Genomic DNA, 22,319 nt, shown 5'->3' on the forward strand with positions numbered 1-22,319 from the left:
GGGTTCCCTCTAGTTCACGCATGCGTACAGCGCCAGACACGATGCACAGCTGTATCCTCAAGTTAGCTCAAAACACCGCAATCAAACCAGAAGTTCAGCTCCTTACTCTTCGACATAAAAGCACACTAACGCCTTTTAAAAAGCTCGGTTGAGTGTACAGGACATCAGAACTGTACTATGGTGTGAAAAGAAGAGATTTCAGAAACATCTGGTATTGTGTTTGCTTCAATATGTATTGTTCAGGCATATTTATTCGCTATTAGAATTTTTATTTTGAATTTCATTACCGGAAATACGTCTTTTTCTCTACCGTTGACAGTGGCGATTTTCGTCGCGTAACCAACATAGCGACCGGCGCTTTGGTGGAGTTTGACGTGGCACTCTGCTTTCACTGAGAAGAGGACTCTGCCCGATATACAGGTAAATACCAATACGACAACATTTAGACATATAGCCAATACAAATACGTAAATGTATGTCATATCATTCTATATTTGATGGTTTGTTTATGTTTGAATTATGTGTGATTCTCGCGCAAAGGAAAACTTTGTAGTAATTTGCGTGTAACTAGCTAGCAAGATGTTTTCTATCAATGTGTAATCAACGCTGAAGGAGGTGCTGTGCTGTCATATCACTGCGCTCTTTCTTTCGATAACATATTACGCTAGCGTTACTTGTAATAGCCAGGATATTAATGTAATTACTACAAAAGAGGACAACATGTGAGTTCAGCTAGATGTGAACTGAAACCAGGCAGGGATGCTCTGGGTTTTTAGCCATCATAACGGTCTTTGACGTGGCAATTCTCGGAAGAGTCAGACACAATATGTCACAACTACTCACAGTAAACCACGATTAAGTCTTTGTCGATATACTTTTTTGCCGGTTGTAGAATAGGTAATATCGTTCGTTATGTTGTAAGAGGTGTTTCATGTTTAGAAAAGTGAGTGTGTCAATACGCAGCTGTTTTGTTGACCCAGCTGTGCCAAAGTTCATCATCTTGTCTTTCAAGGTTTGACACATTTAAAAAGTCTACCGGCCCATAGCTTTTACTCTTAACACATGCTTTACTGCGTATAGCCCACCGACAGTTTAACCCTAATCCTACCGACTGGAGTACCTACAGACCCCACAGGTATACTTTTGTCAAATCTCACAGGTGCTTTATTAGATCATTCCAATTTTTCATGACTTGTCAATCAATTTGTTCCTAATAACTTCATATTGTTGTTTTCTGTTTTAATTGGTGCTTTTTAAGCAAAAGCACTCAATTCCACCTTTGCAGTTTTAATAGATGGAACTATTTATTGAGTCCAAGTTTGCCATGGGTCCTTATTTAAAGGATCACACATTATTAGGGGGTTAGGGGCACTCTGTTAGTCATTTTGAAGGTTTTGTGGAAATATTGTACTTGAGATAAAAGCTGCAATTTGTATTAAAGAAAAGTATTGATTTCTGTTTTACACAATATGCAAATTAACTGTAACTTTCCTGAAACAGTCTAATAATCTGTTTTTTTCCAGATGACATTAATTACATAACTATTAACATAATTACATAACTAACTTCTTACAGTAGGCTATTCTTGGGGTTCCCAGGGACCCCAGCTGGTAGTCCTTGTATGTTATATAGGAGGGTTAAAGGCCAAAAAGCTAAACAACGTGAAAAGGTGTAGTTGGCTAAAAGTGTTTTTTTTTTTTTTTTTTTAAATAGCCTTACAGGCTTCTGCGGTGGTCATAATGACAGAATTAAGCAAATGTGTGGGTAAACACTGCATATCATGAAAATTGCCACTGAACTGTAGTTCTGACAGCAAAACAGAAATAGACAACTCATGTAATTGCTTGAAGATTATATTATCAACGATAGGCCTGCTTTATCTCTCAATAAGCAATATCAAAGGTCCATGTTGCACGAGTGTTGATGATTGCACAAGGTCAAATATCAGTTGTTGTTGGTCTAATCTTGTATGCACTCGAAATAAATAAGTTTATGAGTAACACAAATGAATAATGGCAGGTTTTCTATTTCTATATGGTGTGTCTTCATTATGCAGTAGGATAATGACAATACAAATTGAATAGGAACACTAAAGTACACACTTAAATTGCATCTTTTCAACTTCACAGATTGTCAAAACCCATTCATCTTGGCATGAGAAGACAGTAACAGCCGTCCCATCAAAATGAGTCAACAGGGTTATGTTGCTGCACCCCCATACTCCCAGGCCCAGCCAAGGATGGGGGGCTACCAAGGTGGATTTGGACCTGGTCCTGCTCAGCCCTATGGGCACTATGGGGGATCACCTCAGGCATTCAATGCTCCACCAACAGGTGAACCACTTTCATTCTTCTGTTTGGATAGTTTTACAAACAACGTGCTACTGTAGATAGGCTGGTATTTAACAGGTCTGATTTTGCCATTTGAAGGTGTACACTTCAGCTCATTCATCCTTGAATGATGTCAGTGGTGGTTAATGAGCTATAACAATAGCTTGCGATTCTCAAGCTCACACAGTTAATGCTTGCTTATGTTAGGTTTTTGGCTGACATGATTATATTGAAATTACAGTCAAGAAATGCTTTGAAAATAATAATATATTGCATGAAATGTGTCCTAGTTGGCAGCTGGAGGTGTTTTGTATTGTATTGTTCATTATGTTCCTTCATTGTGAAGTGAATTTGTGTGCCTGGCCTTTAAATAATTCATTTTCTGCACTAACTGTAATATATAACACAAATTAAGTACTAGTGGCACCCACAAAGATGATACAATAAATGTAATGGCTTTAATTTAAATGTCACTACACAGTTAGGCAAGCTCTGATTGAATGCATGCATTTTTGAAATCTCTGGACACACCACTAGCAAACTTAAGGTCTTAAGAAAAGAAGGTCAAGGCAACATAAATAGTTTTTGGCAACAATGTAGAAGTATTGCAACCACAGTGGACAGCACTGTCTGGAACCAGGATTCTGTCTGGATCAACCATTTCAGGCAAAGACATCTACTTTATTTTCTTTATTTAACCTTTATTTAACCAAAGAGTCTCTTGAGATATAGTATCTCTTTTACAAGGGACATCTGGCCAAAATGGAAGCTTAAAATAGATATCACAAGTACACTATTAAGGCAAACTGCTGTAAAAACCTAGCTCTGTGTCATGTTCCTTTAAAACAGCTGTCTCAGGGTGCACATCTGCATTGAGGTCCCAACTCTGATCCTCTAAGAACCTTTAAAACCTGAACCATGTTTAGGGTCTAGTAACAAAACATGTCATGTTCCTAAAATTTAAAATTCACAATTATCTGCAAAAAAATCAGTAACTTATTATTGCCATAATTTTATGTACAGTAAAGCTAATTAGAGCCTTGCAAACATTGTAAAACTCACATAAAATTGTAAGATGCACTGGCAGCCTAAGTGTATCCGGACAGCGAGGACCATACAAATGTAATTATGATGTCTGTTACTCACTGCAGGTATGATGAAACCACCGGTTTCCTCTGCTGCTGGCATGCCTCCACCTCCAGTTTCCAGTCATTACAATCCAAATGTCCAGCAGAATGGCGCTCATCCACAAAGGTAACAATCTTCACTAAACAGCGACTGCTTGGCATGGCTAATTTTATCTGAAAGCCAACATAAATAGGTTGTGATTGTGTAGAGCAACTGTTGTGGTCGAAATGAGAGTGTAAAAATGCGCTCTGTTATGCAGTTAATGTTTCACTTTGTCAGGCTGCATAAATAAAGAGTTCCACTGGTGATGTGTAACAAGACGCTGCTGATTTTCTCTTTATCAGAAATTGTTACTAGGTCAGCTAGTTGGCAAAAGTGATTTTGGTATCATGTTGGCAAAATCTCACATTGCTGGTTAAAAGCACATTCAGGTGTTAAGCACTTTGTCACCATTAGACAACACTGTACTCGTTGTATATTACTAATTGTTCTTATATTCCTCAGATACCCTGCTCCACCAACTGGATCTGCTGCTTACGGACAACCTCCACAGTCGGCATACAACAGCATGGCCTCCCAGGCTCCGCCTCCAGGGCAGCAGCTTGCTAATCAGATGAGTGCTATGAACTTGAACAACTACGGTAAGTTTTTTTTTTTTTACTGATTTATACCATCTGATTAGAAAAATAACACCAAGAATGTACTCACCAAATCCACGATTAATGTACTGTAGCCCAGGGACCCATGCAGAGCCCTCCTCCTACACCAAACTCTGTAGCCCAGCAGCCTTTCCAAATGGCCCCTCCTCCAGCAATGGGCCAGCCGCAGACACCTCCAGGCCCGCAGTCACCCCAAATGCCACCTCAGATGTCTCAACCACAGTCACCCCTGACAAACATGCCAATAGCAGGCCCACAGATTGGAGGACCACCAATGGCAGGTGCACAGATGGGAGGACCACCAATGGCAGGCGCACAGATAGGAGGACCACCAATGGCAGGCGCACAGATGGGAGGACCACCAATGGCAGGCATGGGTAGACCCTTCCCTGGGCCACCTCCTCCAGGTGCTGGAGGTTTCCAGCAGCCTGGTCCTGGAGCTGCTGGTCCACTTGGATACCCACAGCAAGCAGGTAACTTTGACCCTGCATACCAAAATAAGCTGAGCTCACACCATTAAAAAAAGCGTCTTTAAAGGGATATTACAGTTTTTTTGACATATGATTTTATTAGTTACTTGCTGGCAGTAATACTGACACATTACCATTAACTCAGGGTCTGGAAAGAATGAAAAATCTGTATGTACTGTATGTAGTGTGTCTTTGATCCTTAATTTTCCTTGCAGACTGCTCTCTATTTTAAAACCATTTACAGCTAATATTTAGTCAACTGATTAGAGCTCTGCATGCAGTTCTACACTTTTACACCAAATAAATATCCACTGATAGCTATGATGTCCTTTTTTAATGTTCAGGTCCGTTTGGGGGCATGGCTGGGCCTCAGCCAGGCATGCCTGGGGGCTTCCCTGGAGCACCAGCCCAACTGGCTGGCCCACCTCAGAAGAAACTGGACCCTGACTCTATCCCCAGCACAGTGAGTGGACGACTAATCCCCCTGGGACTGCACACTTTCATACCAACATACCGCATATGTCATTACATATTTTCTGCCCTGAACCAGCAGCTTATTAATTCCTCAAAGGAGGCTGCCTTCTCTTTTTGTTCATTTTACTAGTATTTTAATCAATTGTATTAATTATACAGTAATTGATAAATGATTGTGAAAAGGTTTAGGCTTACAGAAATATGGTTGGTGATATCAATTTGTCCTCACATTCATGCATATTATCAGGCAAAATGCAAATATAAAGTTGATGAACATTGCATATGTGTTTGCCATGTACTTTGGCTGTCTCTAGGGCTGTGCGATATGACAATATATACCGTGTGGCGAGAGAAAAATGTCTATTGTTTCATATTATGCTCTACTGTTTATATCGTTGTGACACAAATCACACTCTTTACGATGATATTTTTTGTCATTTTAAGTCTGTCCATCTTTAGCACGAATCACATTGATAAATTACTCTTCTTGGCTTTTTACTCGCAAATGTTTTATTGTACTTACAGTAACATACCGAGTTTAGTTGTGGTCAACTCTTCACCGCTGTCTGCCTCTACTCTGCTGTGCTGCACACACGCGGAGGGCTCAGCCCCGCAGTGATGAAAGAGCAGAGAAGCAGCGAGATGGTGACCATAAATTACAGCAAAATGCATTAGACACTGTCTTTATTTGTGTTATTTAACCAAATTTATGTGCTCTCTTTTAATTTCAGCTCAGTGTGTGAGAGTCTATGTTGCGTTTTGCTGTCATTTATGGTCGCGCTACTCTCCTCTGCTCTATGTTCCCTTAACCTATATTCAGACCAAATCCGGTGGTGTAGTGTACAGCCCCGGTGTTGAGCAGAGGTGTTTGTGTTTGTGCTTTAACCACTGCGAAACAATCAGAAATTTTTTTTTCATTGATCTTACTCATCTGCTTTCTCACTTTCACTCACTCTCTTGCTCACTTGACCACAGCTGCTCTCTCTCTCTCTCTGTCTCTTTCTCTCGTGCTGGCAGGGGGAGACGGACCAACTAATTATTCATTGAATTAAAATGTGCTATATCCGGATAGGTATTGTTATCGGGATATGAAATGACCTATATCGGGATATGAGAATTTGGTCATATCTCCCAGCCCTAGCTGTCTCTATGAATGTTTGGTATCTATCAAACAACTCCAAAGGAATCTGATTTTACTGTAATGCAAAACTCGTTTTTAGACCCAAGTCATTGAGGATGACCAAGCTAAACAAGGAGGACAAGTCTTCAACACAAACATCAGAGGTCAAGTTCCACCTCTGGTCACCACTGACTTCACGGTACAGGACCAAGGTAACCCAAAATAACACTTAAAACTCTCTTTAAGCACAAAAGGTTTGTAGCACATGTTAATCTGTAGCAAGTATATAGCCTTTGTAAATACTCATGTTGAGCAAATCAAGTTCAGTAATATCCATGTCATTTGTGGTAGGTACTTTGGCGTTTTTACAAACTGTAGACATTTCCTTGAGGGTTGTAATTATTGACCATTTCTGGTAACGCTAGATTAAACATAGAGAACATGCTCTGTCATGATATTGAGGTCACTGACTCTTCTTTTTGCTAATCCCAGGCAATGCCAGTCCCAGGTTTATGCGTTGCACCTCCTACTCCTTACCCTGCACCATCGATCTGGCCAAACAGTGCCAAGTGCCCCTGGCTACCATCATTAAACCCTTTGCCAGTTTGCCAAAGAATGAGGTAAGTCATGGTTTTACTTATTACTTGAAAGTCAGTTGCACAAGTTCAAATAACATCAAAAAAAACATAATCATCTGCTAAAGTAAACAAGAAGAGAAAGATTGAATTGATTCTTAACATATTTGCTGGGAAATAAGCACATTTTGCTGGTGTGCTGCAAGTCCAACAGTTCAAAGAAACGTTTTGATTAGCTTAGTGATTTTGCTGATCTAAATTTTTTCACGTGGGTGTATCAGTCAGTCTGTACTTTTGGCATGACCTTTGAAGGGGAGAAAAAAGAAGACAATACAAATCTTCTTGGCTGGGTCCAAATTCTATAAATGGTGAACATCGCATGCAAAACATAGCATACCACACTAAAGCGTTTCTATCTTTAGAGTGCACTTTGTTTTTGGAATTTTCCGCACTGTCAGCTCAATAATGACTTACGAAACTGAAACTAACTCATGTGGGGGGACTCATGCAGTGCAGTAGGAACCCAAAATGACCACATTGTCAGAGAGTAGTGCGTACTATTCTCCCATTAGCGGTTTGCATTTTTTAAAATAAATGTTACAATTTGAGATTTTTAGGCACCACAGGCCTTAATTGTAACATTTATGATGATTTTTGTTTATGAGTCCCTACTGAGGCATTAACCTGTATGATAGATTAGTACTTTCTTTTCTTTCTTATTTTAAAAAGAAAATGAAAAAAATGAAATTCATCACAGTATAGTCACAGCCACCAAATTTAGTTCTCATTTGATGGATGTAGTACTCCTAGTATTGTAAAAGTTAATTTGTCCTGTGAATGACCTCCTTTTGGATCATGTGTGGTCCAAGATATTTTCTCCTCCTCCCGCCTTCTCCCAGACACCAATAGACCTTTTTAGGCAATGTTAGCTTTCTCTCTAGCTGGCTGTAGGCTAATTAGCTAATGTCAGAGACACTTGGACCACTGAAGAAGGAAGGAGGTTTATACAATGGGAATTAAACTTTACTGTATTGTACTCTCAGATTTGATTTCATCCAGTACAACCTGAAGCATATTCCCACCAGAAATATATCAAAACAGTAAAAATAATCAGTGATCTGAATTCCTACATAGCTGAAAAGAACACAATGTTGTGCTTGGATGTCATATCCATTGTTTTTGCACATAGATTTTGTTAACTGCACTTCGTAAACAGCCCTCAGATATTGTAAACACTTTTAAGTCCAAAGTCTAATAATAAACCTACTAGCTGGCTTTTCTGCAGGGGTTTTATGGAAGCTCACTGGAGCCAAATATTTTTAATTTATATTGTGTCAAAGCCTGCAGGGAGCCTTAAATTTATGAGGTTAAAACAGTCTCTATAATCTGCAGGCCTTGGTATATTAAACAGCTTCATGCTAAGCATTTACATTCCACAATAGCCAAATGTTCTGTATGCATACATTGTGTATTGTTTGGATGTCAAGGAATCACTGATGCTTTGGACAGAGCAGTGTTTATATGGACATAAAAATGTACACGTCCAAGTAGTGAAAACATAGGAAGCATAACATGAAATGTAGTCACCTAAATTATAATACTAACTAAAAATTAAATCTACAGTATACATTGTGTTAGATGTCATGCAGTCTATAGTTAAGATCTTACAGCTGTTACATCCATTGCCTTTTTGGAAAAAGTTACATGAGATTTAGTTTTAATATAATATTGACCATAATGTCTTTTGTATTTTCCCATGTAGACTCCTCTGTATGTTGTGAACCATGGTGAGACAGGCCCCATCCGCTGCAATCGATGCAAGGCCTACATGTGTCCCTCCATGCAGTTTATTGATGGCGGTCGTCGCTACCAGTGTGGTTTCTGCAACTGTGTAAATGAAGGTACGTTATTGTGGAAAAAAAATTTGACTTACACAAATAGGTAAATTGTATATGTAAGCAGTTATACATTAAACTCATTTCTTTGTCTTACCCAAGTGCCAGTCTTCTATTTCCAACATCTTGATCACATGGGCCGGAGGGTGGACTTCTATGAGAGACCTGAGTTGTCTCTGGGATCCTATGAGTTTGTAGCCACCCTGGACTACTGCAAGGTACAGTCCAGCTGTTGACTGCTTCAATACACATTATGCAAAGTGGATTATTTGCTGGTGTAAAGCAGAGTTTATGCATAGATGATTCAACAGTCTCAAAAGATTTGTCACTTGAAAAAGATGGTCCTCATTGGAGTCTGGAGTCAGCAACTTAATAGTCCCATAGATTTGCCTCTACAGGACTGCACTGCTGAGTTTTCTCTACTTCTCAGCAGGCACCTTTCATTATTCAGCACACTCTTATTATATCAAAACTGAATGCAGAAGAGAAAGTGGTAAGCTCAGTTCTTTTGAGAACTCTAAAAAGACGTTGATATTAATCAGCTACATGTCCCCATGGAGGCCGGTGCTGTTGAGAAAAACATTAGAGGGTCAGAGTCAGTTGGCAAAGCTGAGTCACTCCAGTGGCCTACTTTTGCTCTGTTTATTAAGAGTTATAAACAGCCTCTGCAGGCCAGCTATTAAACAAACGCCTGCAAGGTGAGTTTCTTGTCATGGGTTGTAACTGTGGTAACATAACAATGTCTTACTGAAGACCATCTCCCACACAGCGGGAGTGCAGTTACCCTCCATTCAGGAATTTATGCCTGCCATGATCTTCTCACAACTACCCCGACTTATGAGCAAATCCAAATTGAATCAATGGTATTTGAGAAGAAATAACAGAAATATAAAGTGGAGGGCATAAGAGTAGAGCTCATGTTAAGTCAATGCAGGAGTTTTTAGATTCTAAAAAAGCAACGCATCCATTACACCTGCTCCCTTCTTCCACAGAACAACAAGCCTCCAAATCCTCCCGCCTACATCTTCATGATTGACGTGTCCTATAACAACATTAAAAGTGGACTGGTCAAACTGATATGTGACGAGCTGAAGACTCTGCTGGACAAGCTGCCCAGGTACGCATAATAAATCAGAGAAACACACACTCACACAGTACTGTTAGTGATTAAATATGCATCTTCTGCTAAATTATGTGCCATCCAACCATGATAATCCCCTATTCTGCAAAATCCTGGAGGAATCGCACCACTTCCACTATCTAATTTATCCACATAGATCATATTTTCAATTGACTCAGACTACCAGAATCAGTTTAAAATGTAAAACTCGATGCTGTTAATACACAACCAACACATGCCTTTCCTAAAAAAACCTCCTCAAGTCTTAAACATCGAGCGAAGTATTTATTCTCACCAACGGAATAATCTCGCATGAGGTTTTACAGATGGTGGGCATCGGTTAGGGACGGCGCCTAGGCAGCCAAAAATGGAAAATATAATAGTGTGTAGGCTCTCATCTTTGACAGGCATCCAAAACACAAACAAAACAAAAAAAGTTTGCTGTACAGATGGCTCTGTTTTTTTTTTGTTAACCATTACTCTGGAAGTGAGTTTTTTTAATTTATCATGGAGGAAGGAATGATATACTTCACCTGGTTACTCCTAAAATAACTTGGGAGTTTTCTTTTCTTCTCTCCACTTCATTAATGCCAGCAGCACTATATCCATATTTGTCTGCTGCCATGACATCATGCTTTAAACACTTAGTAGAAGTATACTCTAGATAAACCCTCTCTTCAGCTGTGTTTGAATCTTTATCTTTTGTTTTTATAGACACTCAATCTTCTGGACACCCTGCACTTTTATGTGGTTTATTTTGTGCTTGCTAAATTCATGTTTAATTCTGAAAAAAATCCTAGTTTAAGTCAATGCAGATGTAGACTTTAATCTAATCCTTTAATAACTTTTTTTTTTGTCATCACTGGTATTTTTTTAATCACTGGTATGAGAAAAAACTAAATTACCTCATTCATTCCCCCCATGTGTTATTTCTAACAGTACCTGTGACTTATAAATGTTCATAGAGTTGAGCAGTTGCATCTTCACTTCAAAAGGGTCTTGATGTAAATGTTCTTAACCACAATAGTGTGCCTGCCGTGATTTACGAAGAGAGACCTACAAACTGCAGTTGGCAGCGTCAGTAAAGAATGCTTTTAAATGACTATGATGGTGATAGGTTTTGATGTATGGTTATGGTTCAACCTTGCTACCAGTTCCACACCCCAATTCACAAGAGTTCTGGTAAATGTCAGAGGTTTTCATTTCTTCATTTCTTTAAGTATCTACTTCGGCAACATACCTTTTTTTTTCTGACAGTGTATATCTAGAGGGGTCGTATAAATAAGCCAGGCTAAGTTAAGTCTATAAATCAGAGAAAGAGGACACAAACAAATGGCAGGCATTACTCACCAGTAAAATGGTTTAATTGTTTCCTTCTCCAACTAATATTTACTTGGATTTTGAAAATCTGTAGCCATTGTGTCCTTCCTTTTTTTTGACAGATACACTCAAACACTAATAAACAATCCCATAACGGATATAATTCCACTCTTAGATGGATGTTGATACTTGACTATTTGACATGGATGAGAAATGGTCCTTTAATAGTTGAAAGTGATGTCCATCCCAAAGATAAACCAGATTTTTCTCGTGTTTCTTTTTATGCTAGAAAAGTGCCAGATTCAGCATCTGAATGATTTTAATGGCATTAATGGAAATATACAAAAGGTCCTGAAAGCTTACAAGTGGTAGGATCTCAACGGTGACTGCGGGATGACATGACAGCCGGCACGAACAGTTTCCTCGCCTTTATACGCTTGCACACATGTAGCCAATGTGAATAAAATTTCAAACGACTTACTAGAAACATCCTGGAATTCACAGATGTCTGTCTTCTTTCTCCCTCACTAGCGAGGAAGGTGCGGAGAGCTCGGCGATAAAGGTCGGCTTTGTCACCTACAACAAGGTCCTCCATTTCTACAATGTGAAGAGCGCCCTGGCCCAGCCCCAGATGATGGTGGTGTCAGACACAGCCGAGATGTTCGTCCCGCTGCTCGACGGCTTCCTCGTCAACTACCAGGACTCCAAAGCTGTTATCTACAAGTGAGACACAGTTTATTATTCATTTATGGAAGAGCTCTTCAGATTCCCCTTCATGCAATCAGGCATGTTTTCCCCCTAATAAATCTCAGTGAAGACAATGTAACAAGTCTCTGGTACATTAAAACACAATAGATGAGCATGCTTCAAGTCAGCTGGATGCTTGAGATACCGTAGCAAAGCCGTAATCCTGTTCCTTTCATCTCTAGTCTCCTGGACCAGATCCCTGACATGTTTGCAGAAACCAACGAGAGCGAAACGGTCTTTGTCCCCGTCATCCAGGCCGGCGTGGAGGCATTCAAGGTTAGCCCCAGGGTGACATCTGTCAGCATGACGTGGGAGATTAGGGGCCCGCGGAAACCTTGTGGAAGCATGTGTAGCTGATGTAGTTTTGGAAACAGACTAATGTCTCTAAAGTGAAAGATCAAACATCATAAGTCTGACTGGAAGCTTCCTGTTTGAGGAGCCGCATTTTAACGGCAGAGCAGTGTTCGTCAATCTACTGTAACACTCCAATCACTCATAGTTTTTAATCGCTCATGGACTCAATTAAAATATCGTGCAGCCAAAACACACAACATTTAACATGTTTTTCACATTTGTTTCAGCTATTTTAGATATATTGCACAGGCCAACTCACTCAACTTATCAAATCAATAAAGCTTCTTTTTTTCCTCTTCCTGCTATGTTTGTGTTTACTCTGAAGTCCAACAAACTTCCCCAGTGGTATGAGGTCAGCGTTTTGGCACACAGTAAAGGAAAAGTTCACACACAGCTTTTAATTGGAAGCAGTTGTGACATTACACAACACCAAAGAGTCAGTGACTTCTGGTTTATTTTTCATGCTTATTCATGTTCATATTTTTTATTTCGAGTATTACTAACATCTTTATCTTTTCTTAATCAATTTATTTTGCAACACAGGAAAGTACTCAGCAAATAAAAGTTTATTATTATTGGACGATTTGATTCCTCTGCAGGAGTTGAATTTTGAACCTCCTGACCTCATAGTTTCACTGTAATGCTTGAAACAACACATCAGGAAGGAACACGCTACGCACCTTAGCGATGAGATCCGCTTATTTAGATATTTTTCATCTTTCTCTTCCCTCCAGGCAGCAGAATGTAGTGGAAAGCTCTTCATCTTCCACTCCTCCATGCCCACTGCTGAGGCTCCTGGCAAACTGAAGAACAGGGATGACAAAAAACTGGTCAACACTGAGAAAGAGAAAGTGAGTAACCGTGTTGAGTGAAGTTACACTGCAGTTTATTCTGAACTGCTGTCATCTGTAGAGAGAAGAAAAGCAGAGCTCAGGTCAATTTGCTTGCAGTAAGCAGAGTAAGCAGTAAGAAAACTACATATCTCTTTTTCTGTGTGCAGGGTTTATACACTGGAATGGTAGAATAAATGCCTGTCATGACAATAAACTAGTTTTGAGCTTTGTTTTGAAATGTATTGAAACCTGAATTGAAAAGTCTTGCAATCACCTGTGTGAGTGTTGTAGGTTGTGTTTGATGCCATCTTTAAGCTTTGTTTGAAATCAGAGACCGCTGCTGTAGAAAAACTGCTGACTTAGCCAAACAAATTCTCTGTTTTGTCCATAGACTCTGTTCCAGCCTCAGAAAGGAGTGTATGAGCAGCTGTCTAAGGACTGTGTGGCACAAGGCTGCTGTGTGGATCTCTTCCTTTTTCCCAGCCAGTATGTGGACTTGACAACCATGGCTGATGTGCCCTCACACACCGGAGGCTCTGTCTACAAGTACAATAACTTCCAGGTACATTTGAAGGCGTGTCTGTTTATGTACAGGCCACGTAGTGTGTTACACAGCATATAGACAGTATGACAAACGTTTTTTAGTTTTTTCATTTTACTAAGAAGTCATAATTTAACACATGTGGGCGAAGGCAGTTGCAGCTCAGTACAAGCTAGCTGCATCCACATAATGACTTTGGCACAGTAACCGCAGTCTAATATAGTACCGTCCCATAGGAATGATGTAACAAACGGTGGAAACTCCTCCTAACAGTACAAACACACCACATACTAAACCCTATGCTGAAGTGTTTTATTAGTAGCAGTACAATGTAGGCATTTAACACAAAGTATCATCTGTCAATAAGAGCATTTTATCACTCCATAAAAACTAAATAATGTAATTTAGTGTGATATAAATACGCAATCTGTTATTAACTTTTGCCCAAACTGACATTTGAGTCAATGAACTCTGCTTGTGTTCGATGAAATTACCTGTGTTAAAGTGCATTTATGAGCCCCAGTCTGCTTGTCAAGAGCATTGGACGCAATAGTTACAACACTGCCGCTGACTCAATGGTACTCAATGTTGTCAGGTGGAGACAGATGGAGAGCATTTCCTGAGAGACCTGAGGAAAGATGTGCAGAAGAGCATCGGATTTGATGCCATCATGCGTGTTCGTACCAGTACAGGTAAGGAATATAATATTTACTCATGTGTATCCATGTATAACAAAGACAGCAGTCATGGTAAACTGTTCTTTAACCACAAGCACTGATCATAAGACATAAGTGCCGTAGGTATTGACATTACTGCGTCCGTCTGCCTTCAGGCTTCAGAGCTACGGACTTCTTCGGTGCCATCCACATGAACAACACCACAGATATAGAGATGGCGGCTGTGGATTGCGACAAGGCCGTGACTGTCGAATTCAAGCACGATGACACACTCAGTGAAGAGACCGGAGCACACATACAGGTATCCGTCTTTTAAAAGTTAGCCTCATGTGAGAAAAACAATCTGTTGTTGAGCGTTGAATCTCAGTGGTCTGATCATAACTTATGTTTGAACACCGTTTCCCAGTGTGCCTTATTGTACACCACCATCAGCGGGCAGCGACGCCTCCGCATCCACAACCTCAGTCTGAACTGCACCTCGCAGCTGTCGGAGCTGTACAAGAGCTGTGAGACCGACTCACTCATCAACTTCTTTGCCAAATCAGGTGACTGTCATTGTACACTTCACTGCACGGAAATACTGAGATATTCTCTTCCACCATTTACAGATTATCTGTTAACTTTATAACCACGCAGCCATAAATTTACCTTCATATAGAAAGAGGATGATGGATTTTCCTGCTATGATCTTTAAACAGTCCATTATGTCGAGAGGGGGTCATCCACTAGTCAGCTCTCTTTATTTGAGGGTGTAATGTAGTGCAGAGGTACTCTGCTGATGTACTGCAGTATCATGTTGACCTTTGTTGAATTTACCCCATGCATCACTTGATAATGCACTAATGCTCACTGACTCATGAGTAAAAACAGAATGACTTGTGGAAATAAGGACCACATGTTTCACATAAAGTGCAGATGACACTGAGCCGTTCTGTAATCTGCACATAGCGAGCCTTAAGTACTGCTGTATTACTGACCCTCAGTTGCCTCCTTTCATTGGTCCTGCTACTCTTCAGCTCCCTTGTCTGCTTTTTTCTTTCCCAGTCAAGATTTTTTTTTTCCATCCTCCCATTTTTTTTTTGTGTTTTTCTCCCGTACTTATCCTTAGCAGCCAGTTTGTCCCCTCTGCTCCTCTTCTGTCTTTTTCACTCACCTTTTCTCACGCCCACACAGCTTACCGTGCCATATTGAACCAGCCTCTAAAGAATGTGAAGGAGATCCTGGTCAACCAGACAGCCCACATGCTGGCCTGCTACAGGAAGAACTGCGCCAGCCCCTCCGCTGCCAGCCAGGTCAGCGCAGGACAGCACCTGGAATGAATTTAGACTTTGAATTTAGGTGCAAAATCAATGATGTGAACTTTTTTTTTTTTTTTTTTTCTTATGCCTGTGTCCCTGCCATCCATATGTAGCTGATCCTGCCTGATGCCATGAAGGTGTTCCCAGTCTACATGAACAGCCTGATGAAAACTGCACCTCTGGTCGGCAGCACAGAGCTCTCCACGGACGACAGGGCTCACCAGAGACTGTCGGTCATGGCAATGGGGGTGGAGGAAAGTCAGCTGCTGCTCTATCCACGACTCATCCCACTGGTAAGGGACAAACTAACCTTTTTGGGACATTTATTCTCGCTTTTCATACAAATCCACAAAATAGAAGTGTTTCTATGAAGATAAGTAGGGGAGCTACAGCAGGATTTTGAAGATATGAATTGTGCCCAAGGGACTGAGGGTCAAAATAAGGAGACATCAGAACTATTATTTTGTACATTTGCGATACAGAAAGACATGTAAGTGGGAAACATTTGATCATGTTTTAATCTAATAAATCTGTACTTTTCCCAGCACAACATAGACGTGAACAGCGAGGCTCTGCCAGCTCCAGTGCGCTGCTCCGAGGAGCGTCTGGCCGACTCTGGCATGTTCCTGCTGGAGAACGGCCACTCCATGTTTCTATGGCTGGGCCAAGCGAGCCCGCCAGACCACATCCAGGGCATCTTTAACCTACCCTCCCTCGCCCACCTGCAAGGACACATGGTCAGAATCAATTTATTAGCACTGTGATTTGAAAATATATAATGTCAAACAAAAAGGTGTCTGTTTGTAGAAATGTTCAAATGTGTGATGTTTCATTAACTGCGTTGCTTGGAGACATGACAGTATGGAAAGAGAATGTTTGAGTGTTTGGTTGAGCAGTTTTCCTCGGCCCGATCATTTGATACAGTTTCACAACTATCAGAGTCAGCACTAAAGTCATGGAAACCCTACAGTACACCAAGCTCAAAGAGAGACATTTATTTCCAAGGCAAAACTCAAGGGAAATTAACAACATGATGAATTTAGAAATCAGTGAAGGGTGCTTTCCATCTTCTCAATTTTTTATTTCCTCCTTTAAGTATGATACATGTGTTGAACCAGTGCCAGTGACTGTAGACTTAACCTTCCTTCTTATTGCTTGTCAGTGTGCGCTGCCAGAGCTGGACAACCCACTGTCAAATAAGGTCCGATCCATCATCAGTGGCCTTCTTGAAAAGAGGCCAAACTCCATGAAAGTAAGAAACATGTTCCCTAAAATCTTTTTTTTTTTTTAAAGGATTCTACATTTTTTTTAAACTAAGAAAAACTTTTCATGATGTCTGCCTCCCTCTAGTGGAGCTACTAAGTAACTACATTGCCCCCCACAACTGCTACATCAACCTTATGTTATATTAAACAAGCTAATCAATCAACATTTTTCTTTTTCTGCTCCGCTCAGCTCCAAATTGTCAGGCAGAAGGACAAGCCTGAGATGTTGTTCCGTCAGTTCCTGGTGGAGGATAAAGGCCTGCACGGCGGAGCTTCCTACATGGACTTCCTTTGCTACGTTCACCGGGAAATCAGGCAGCTGCTCACTTAACCCCTCAAAGCTCAGCCCCTTCCTGACTGGCCTGGGAGAAACACAGCGTTAAAACGGACCATGCTCAAATCTCACAGGGTCAGTCTCACTAGGCTCCACTTGATTCTTCTTTATTTTGGCTGCATGTAGAAAGGACGGTCCGCAGACAGGAACTTTTTAAGTGTTTTTTTTTTTTTTTTTACAAAGACAGAAGAGGAAACAAGGAACCAGCGAGAGCCTTTTGAGATTCAACCTCGAGAGTCCAAAGCTGCCTTTCCAACACGCCTTTGCCACCTGTTAGTGTACATTCAGTATGATCTTCAAATAACCACTTGTCACTAGAGGAACTTCCATTTTAATCAGGAGGAATGAAACGGACAATATGCGCACTCACTGCATTTCCCGCACATATCTTGTTTGATTGACTGAGGAATGACATTACCGCCTGAGCCTTCAATGCATTTTGGCATAAGTCCCATTGGCGTCAGCAATACAACATATACAGTAACAGTCAAAAGTTTGTTTCCAAACTTTTGACTGTTACTTTATCTCCACTGTGCAATGAGTAAAACATTTTTTAACATCACTTTGTAGATTTGCGCAGTCTGGATAAGACAAGCGGTTATTTGTGGGCCATACTGTAGATGTTCACTTTGAAAGTCAATAAATGAAGCTCGCCAGTCTTTGTTATACACTTTCTCCCATGAAGACTAGATATGTTAACAGTCTTAGTTAATGTCGTAATTTCCTTTTTTTAAAAACAATATATGCTCAAAGAAATTTTTACAATATTTAGATGACTTTAAAGAGGTTGAAACAGTTTCTCACAATTGCTGTCATAGTGTAACATGTATTAAATAAATGCTTCTTGGAAACTCACATTAATTTTAAATATAGAGAATAGTGATCCATAATGCCAGGTCATTCATAATGTAAGAGAAACAATGGCTAAATATAAGCCACTGGGTTTCCAGGACTGAAAGTTGGTCCTGTCACTACACCATGAGTGATTCAAAGCATTCAGATTTTTCGACCATTTATGGCAGAGATACAATCTCCACAGTGTGCAGTGACGCAGAAAATGTTTTGTTTTGGTGCTCTGAGGATACAATGAAAAGACCAGCTGTGTTTCTCTTCTTAGAGAGCAAGGACCAACTTGTGTCACGATGAAGAATGTCGTCATGAATCATGAACACTTCTTTATCTTCAGTGCATGAGTCAGAATATGTACACAAAAGCGACTTTTAAGGGATACTTATTTAAATATGTAATGAGACCGGTATGAAAGAGGAATGGACCGCTGATGATGCTGAGAGGTGTCAGGATTTGCCAACGGAGCAAGTTTAAGGATGGAATATAAATCTTGTTGCAATGATTCATTTAAGGAAATACTGTCCAACATAGCCATATTTTTATGAAAGAGCAAACAAAAGCTGTTTACCTCTGTTAAGACGCACAAATCAGATTTGTGGAATATATCAAAATGTGTGGACAACTGTAAAATGATCAGTTACAAGACCATCATCAGATTTTTTGTCACTGTTCAACCATCCAAATTCAGTAAAATCTAGTTACTAATTACTATTATCTGCAAAATAGTCTGTAATGATAATATTTAACATTTCAGTCATGCGTTTTCAGCCTTGCATTGTTTTTTATGGAGGTTGTTGCTTCTGTGTAATTCATGTTATGCATTTGCTAAATATTGTATGATCTTGTGTACTTGTGGCCTACAAAAAGTCTTTTTGTACATGAAATACACAACTTGAGTTTAATATTACCATCTGCCTTAAGTTGATATATAAGTGGTTAAAAATATGTGTCTTAGAGGTATATGTCTGATTCCAATCTGTTTGGTTTGTATGCAAACTTATCTCAGGTAATTTGAGTACCTTACTTGTTTAAACAGTGATTTGAATTTAACTGGAAAGATGGATGGCTGGTTTTTGGGGTAAGACTTGTGAAAATTCATGGGCTCGTTGTGCCATGTACATTTTTTTTTATTAAAGGACAGATGCAAGTCATACAATCTACAATTAAAGCAATATTTTTCCTTCCATTTTTTCTTTTCTTCAACAAACATCCCTCCCCACCTCCAACATTTTATTCTAAAATCTAAAACTTTTGTCTAATTAAATCCTTTACTGTAACTTTTGCAACTGACTTTTTCAACTTTGACACCTACATTTTATATATAAGTACAGATAATCTTACACAAGTTATATGTTCTAAGTGATATCTGTAAAGTTACAGGTTTGCCTCCACCTTTACAAACATCTTGGATTACAAACAGTTTAACTTTCTGACCTTTTTGTCTGACCTTTTAGAAAATGTAAAATCTACAATGACACAACTGTACATCAGAAATATTTTAGAAATTTCTGAATTTGATCAATGCAAGCCATGTGCTCATGATGAGAAATTTACAAGATAGTATTTATTTTGGATGATTGATTTGTTGTGTTCTTTAATCCTATCCAGGTGTCAAAGGATTTTTGTTTGTGTGTTATCCTCTTGCCACCATAAGGGGGCGTCAGATGACTTCTCTTCAGTCAGAGACATCATGGACAACTTGTTCTGCTTTTACTGGATAACAAACTGCTTTTAAATGCATAGATGAACACATTGATCCATAAAAACTATATTCTAAATATAGAATTGTTTTGTCTGATCAACTGATTAACTTTAGATATAATGAACAGTAAAGGAAGGAGAGCTGCTGGATAAACAGAACTGTGATTCTTCATGTGACACTAAAGATAAAAGAACTTCAGTTATTCTGAATTTAGGTTTCTGTTCTTTCCAAAAATACAAGCTGACTGTATGAAATCCCACAAAATGTCACAGCTTAATTGACAAGAGGCTTTCTGGCCATCACACAAATACAAATTAATATTCATATAAAACATTCAAACCACAGACAAACGTTTCAATAATGTAAATTTCAGAATTTGCAAGTTGAAAATCACAGCACGTACATCTTCTACTCAAAAGGTATCAAGCAATGAAAATGTTAACCAAATACAGAATCTGAAGAATCAATTGGCACTACTACAGCACACTCAAACTGGCAACCATGTAGTATTCTACAGCCTTTAATGTGCATTAAGCAAGTTAACACAAACTGGGAAGTTTGAGCTGTATATTTTATTTTCTTACTTTTGTCAGAAATCACTGATCTTAAAGCTTGCGATTTTATTTACAGAAGAAATGTAGAAATGTTACATTATGTTCAGAAAGTACATCAGCTGAGATATACTGTACTGCAGATATGTTTAAGGGGCTAATGTTGATATGATAGGAAAAACCGAGCCAACAACCAAACACTAACATACAATTTTACAAACAGTAAGGCACACAAACACAAATCAGTGAAAAGAATGGCAGGTTTGATGCTTTTCTTGAGCAGAATACGCACATAGCCTCCAAAAATACAACATAGAGAAATTTTTCCTGTAGTTTACTAAAATAATGGACGACCAACATGCCTTCACTGAGGAGATTGGTGTGTTTGTGACTGCAGCTCACAGTCATACAGTGTTAAGACATGAAAAACATTAATGATATCAACCATTTCTTAAATATATGTCAGATATGCGGCTGGTTTGATGGACACTTGCTGTATCCAATATCCAAGTCATTGTAGAAAATAAAGAAAAAAAAAAGTTAAATAAATGTGAAGCAACACTCTGTAACTTACTTACACGACATCCAAACACTTCTCTCAGCGATCAAGAGGAAGTTCAGTGAGAGACTTCTACCCAGCATGCCTTGAGTTTGCTCACACTTGGGGTCAATCAATGCTTTAATCACAGACAGCAGGGATCATTCAGGCTGATAAAGACCCGCTAGGACGAAGAGGAAAACAGCAGGAAGCATATTGGCTGAGTATCATACAAAGTTACAATGTTTGTTATCAACGACCAAACCCCACCTCCCTTTCTTATTAAAAACAGTGATTTATATGAACAAATCTATAGACCTGAAATTCACCAGAAAGCGCATTTTCATTTAATACTGTACAACCGACAATCTTTTTGTACAATGATCATAATACCATATAAATAACCTCGAACACTGCTCTTAGTGTAAACTCCTAAACAGTGCTTCAAAAACAAAATAAAAACATTCTGATAAATGGTTTAGTATACAAGGAATATACATACATAAGGTTAAATGAAATACACTGAAAGCAGCATTTATCTTAAAGATATTGTCGTCTAATGATATACTCGTGGTAAATATAGCTACCTGTGTGCTTCTTGAGACAAACCATCGATATTATGGTCCGATTTGACATCAATACAGTCCTTGTGTTGTTTCATTCTAATTGGCAAGTAAACATGAACAAAGTTGAAAAGTTTCTCATAGAATTCTTATAGTATCTATCGCTTTATCTATAGTATATACAAGTTAAAATGGTACAATGTATGTTTTTTTTTCTCTAAATGCTTCCTTCAAAAAGCAGAAAGACAGACCACAATGGTTAACTATGTCGGGGTCAGAACACTCTGGAATCAAAAGCCGGTTCGCACTAAATAGTATCTTGAATGTAAAAACAGATGAATGCGCAGTTGCCTTAGATACTGTGTAGTTGTGTTCGTTTTTTTTTTTTTTTTTTTTTTTTTATGGTTTAAAAAGTCACAGTGATTTCACTTGGCAGTAAATAAAACAAGTCAAGGCTGCAACAGAGAGAGAAGAAACCTGTCTATACCCTTTCATCAGAAATCTCTTATTCCCTTTGTGTTGATAATGTTGGAGGTTCATGCAGTTTGCAGAACTCAGCAAATAGAAAAGACGCTCCAGACAGATGGAGAAAAATCAACCTTGATGTTAAGATGTTTCGAGAATTCAACCAAGTCTGCGGATTCAAAAAACACTTTTTTCTCTCTTTTCTATTTATTTTACTTAATAAATTTCCTCAATGTATTGAATAAAATGTTCAAGTGGCGACTAATTCCAGAGTGTTGTGGCCCACGGTGATGAACAATATTTTATCTACGGTCAAAAGTCTGCATAGCACACAGTACACAGTATGAGTCCAAGTCAGTTATTGGGCCAAGCTAAAGATGATATTCTCCTCCAAAGCTTCCACAGTCAGGCAAAAGTTAAAGAACATTTTCAAAGAGGTGCATTGATCGCATGATATTTTCATCCTGTGGACAAAAAGAAACAATGTAATGAGAAATTGTAAGTATGCCAG

The 22,319-nt window shown here is 39.2% G+C and overlaps 2 protein-coding genes and 1 long non-coding RNA gene across 19 annotated transcripts in view; 1 reads left to right on the forward strand and 2 right to left on the reverse strand.

Moving 5' to 3' along the window:
• The first annotated feature begins 101 nt into the window (after nucleotides 1–101).
• Nucleotides 102–21,783, forward strand: sec24d (SEC24 homolog D, COPII coat complex component). Of its 4 annotated transcripts, none has more exons than XR_006400368.1 (25): nucleotides 102–211; nucleotides 320–420; nucleotides 2,130–2,333; nucleotides 3,482–3,584; nucleotides 3,963–4,099; nucleotides 4,192–4,590; nucleotides 4,932–5,050; nucleotides 6,282–6,393; nucleotides 6,674–6,801; nucleotides 8,519–8,657; nucleotides 8,754–8,869; nucleotides 9,644–9,768; nucleotides 11,623–11,814; nucleotides 12,021–12,114; nucleotides 12,927–13,043; nucleotides 13,417–13,587; nucleotides 14,162–14,258; nucleotides 14,399–14,544; nucleotides 14,650–14,788; nucleotides 15,417–15,535; nucleotides 15,655–15,834; nucleotides 16,087–16,278; nucleotides 16,704–16,793; nucleotides 16,997–17,215; nucleotides 19,598–21,783. XR_006400368.1 is itself a non-coding variant. In XM_044342358.1 (24 exons), exons 3-24 carry the CDS (start codon nucleotides 2,186–2,188, stop codon nucleotides 17,135–17,137), a joined length of 3,204 nt encoding a protein of 1,067 aa, XP_044198293.1. In that variant the 5' UTR covers nucleotides 102–211; nucleotides 320–420; nucleotides 2,130–2,185; the 3' UTR covers nucleotides 17,138–19,173. The 4 variants fall into 4 exon arrangements, 2 of the variants coding, with proteins under 2 accessions (XP_044198293.1, XP_044198295.1); XR_006400367.1 differs by lacking the exon at nucleotides 19,598–21,783 and adding an exon at nucleotides 17,324–19,173; XM_044342358.1 differs by lacking the exon at nucleotides 19,598–21,783 and having other exon boundaries at nucleotides 16,997–19,173.
• LOC122974376 lies at nucleotides 8,555–11,658 on the reverse strand. Its single transcript, XR_006400370.1, has 3 exons — nucleotides 11,573–11,658; nucleotides 8,749–8,890; nucleotides 8,555–8,643 (listed from the first exon to the last, which is right to left on the reverse strand). It is a non-coding gene; the product is annotated as an uncharacterized LOC122974376 (long non-coding RNA).
• Nucleotides 20,245–22,319, reverse strand: part of kcnip4a (potassium voltage-gated channel interacting protein 4a) — a 141,456-nt gene continuing 139,381 nt past the window's right edge. For 13 of the 14 annotated variants that reach the window (XM_044342370.1, XM_044342363.1, XM_044342364.1 and 10 more), the window contains one exon: nucleotides 20,245–22,272. In XM_044342370.1, coding sequence (XP_044198305.1) covers nucleotides 22,225–22,272 — 48 coding nt within the window. In that variant the 3' untranslated portion in view covers nucleotides 20,245–22,224. The remainder of the gene's footprint in view (nucleotides 22,273–22,319) is intronic. The other variant, XR_006400369.1, reaches the window with a different exon arrangement.

This window comes from Thunnus albacares, chromosome 22, assembly GCF_914725855.1.
Source record: "Thunnus albacares chromosome 22, fThuAlb1.1, whole genome shotgun sequence".
NCBI lineage: Eukaryota > Metazoa > Chordata > Actinopteri > Scombriformes > Scombridae > Thunnus > Thunnus albacares.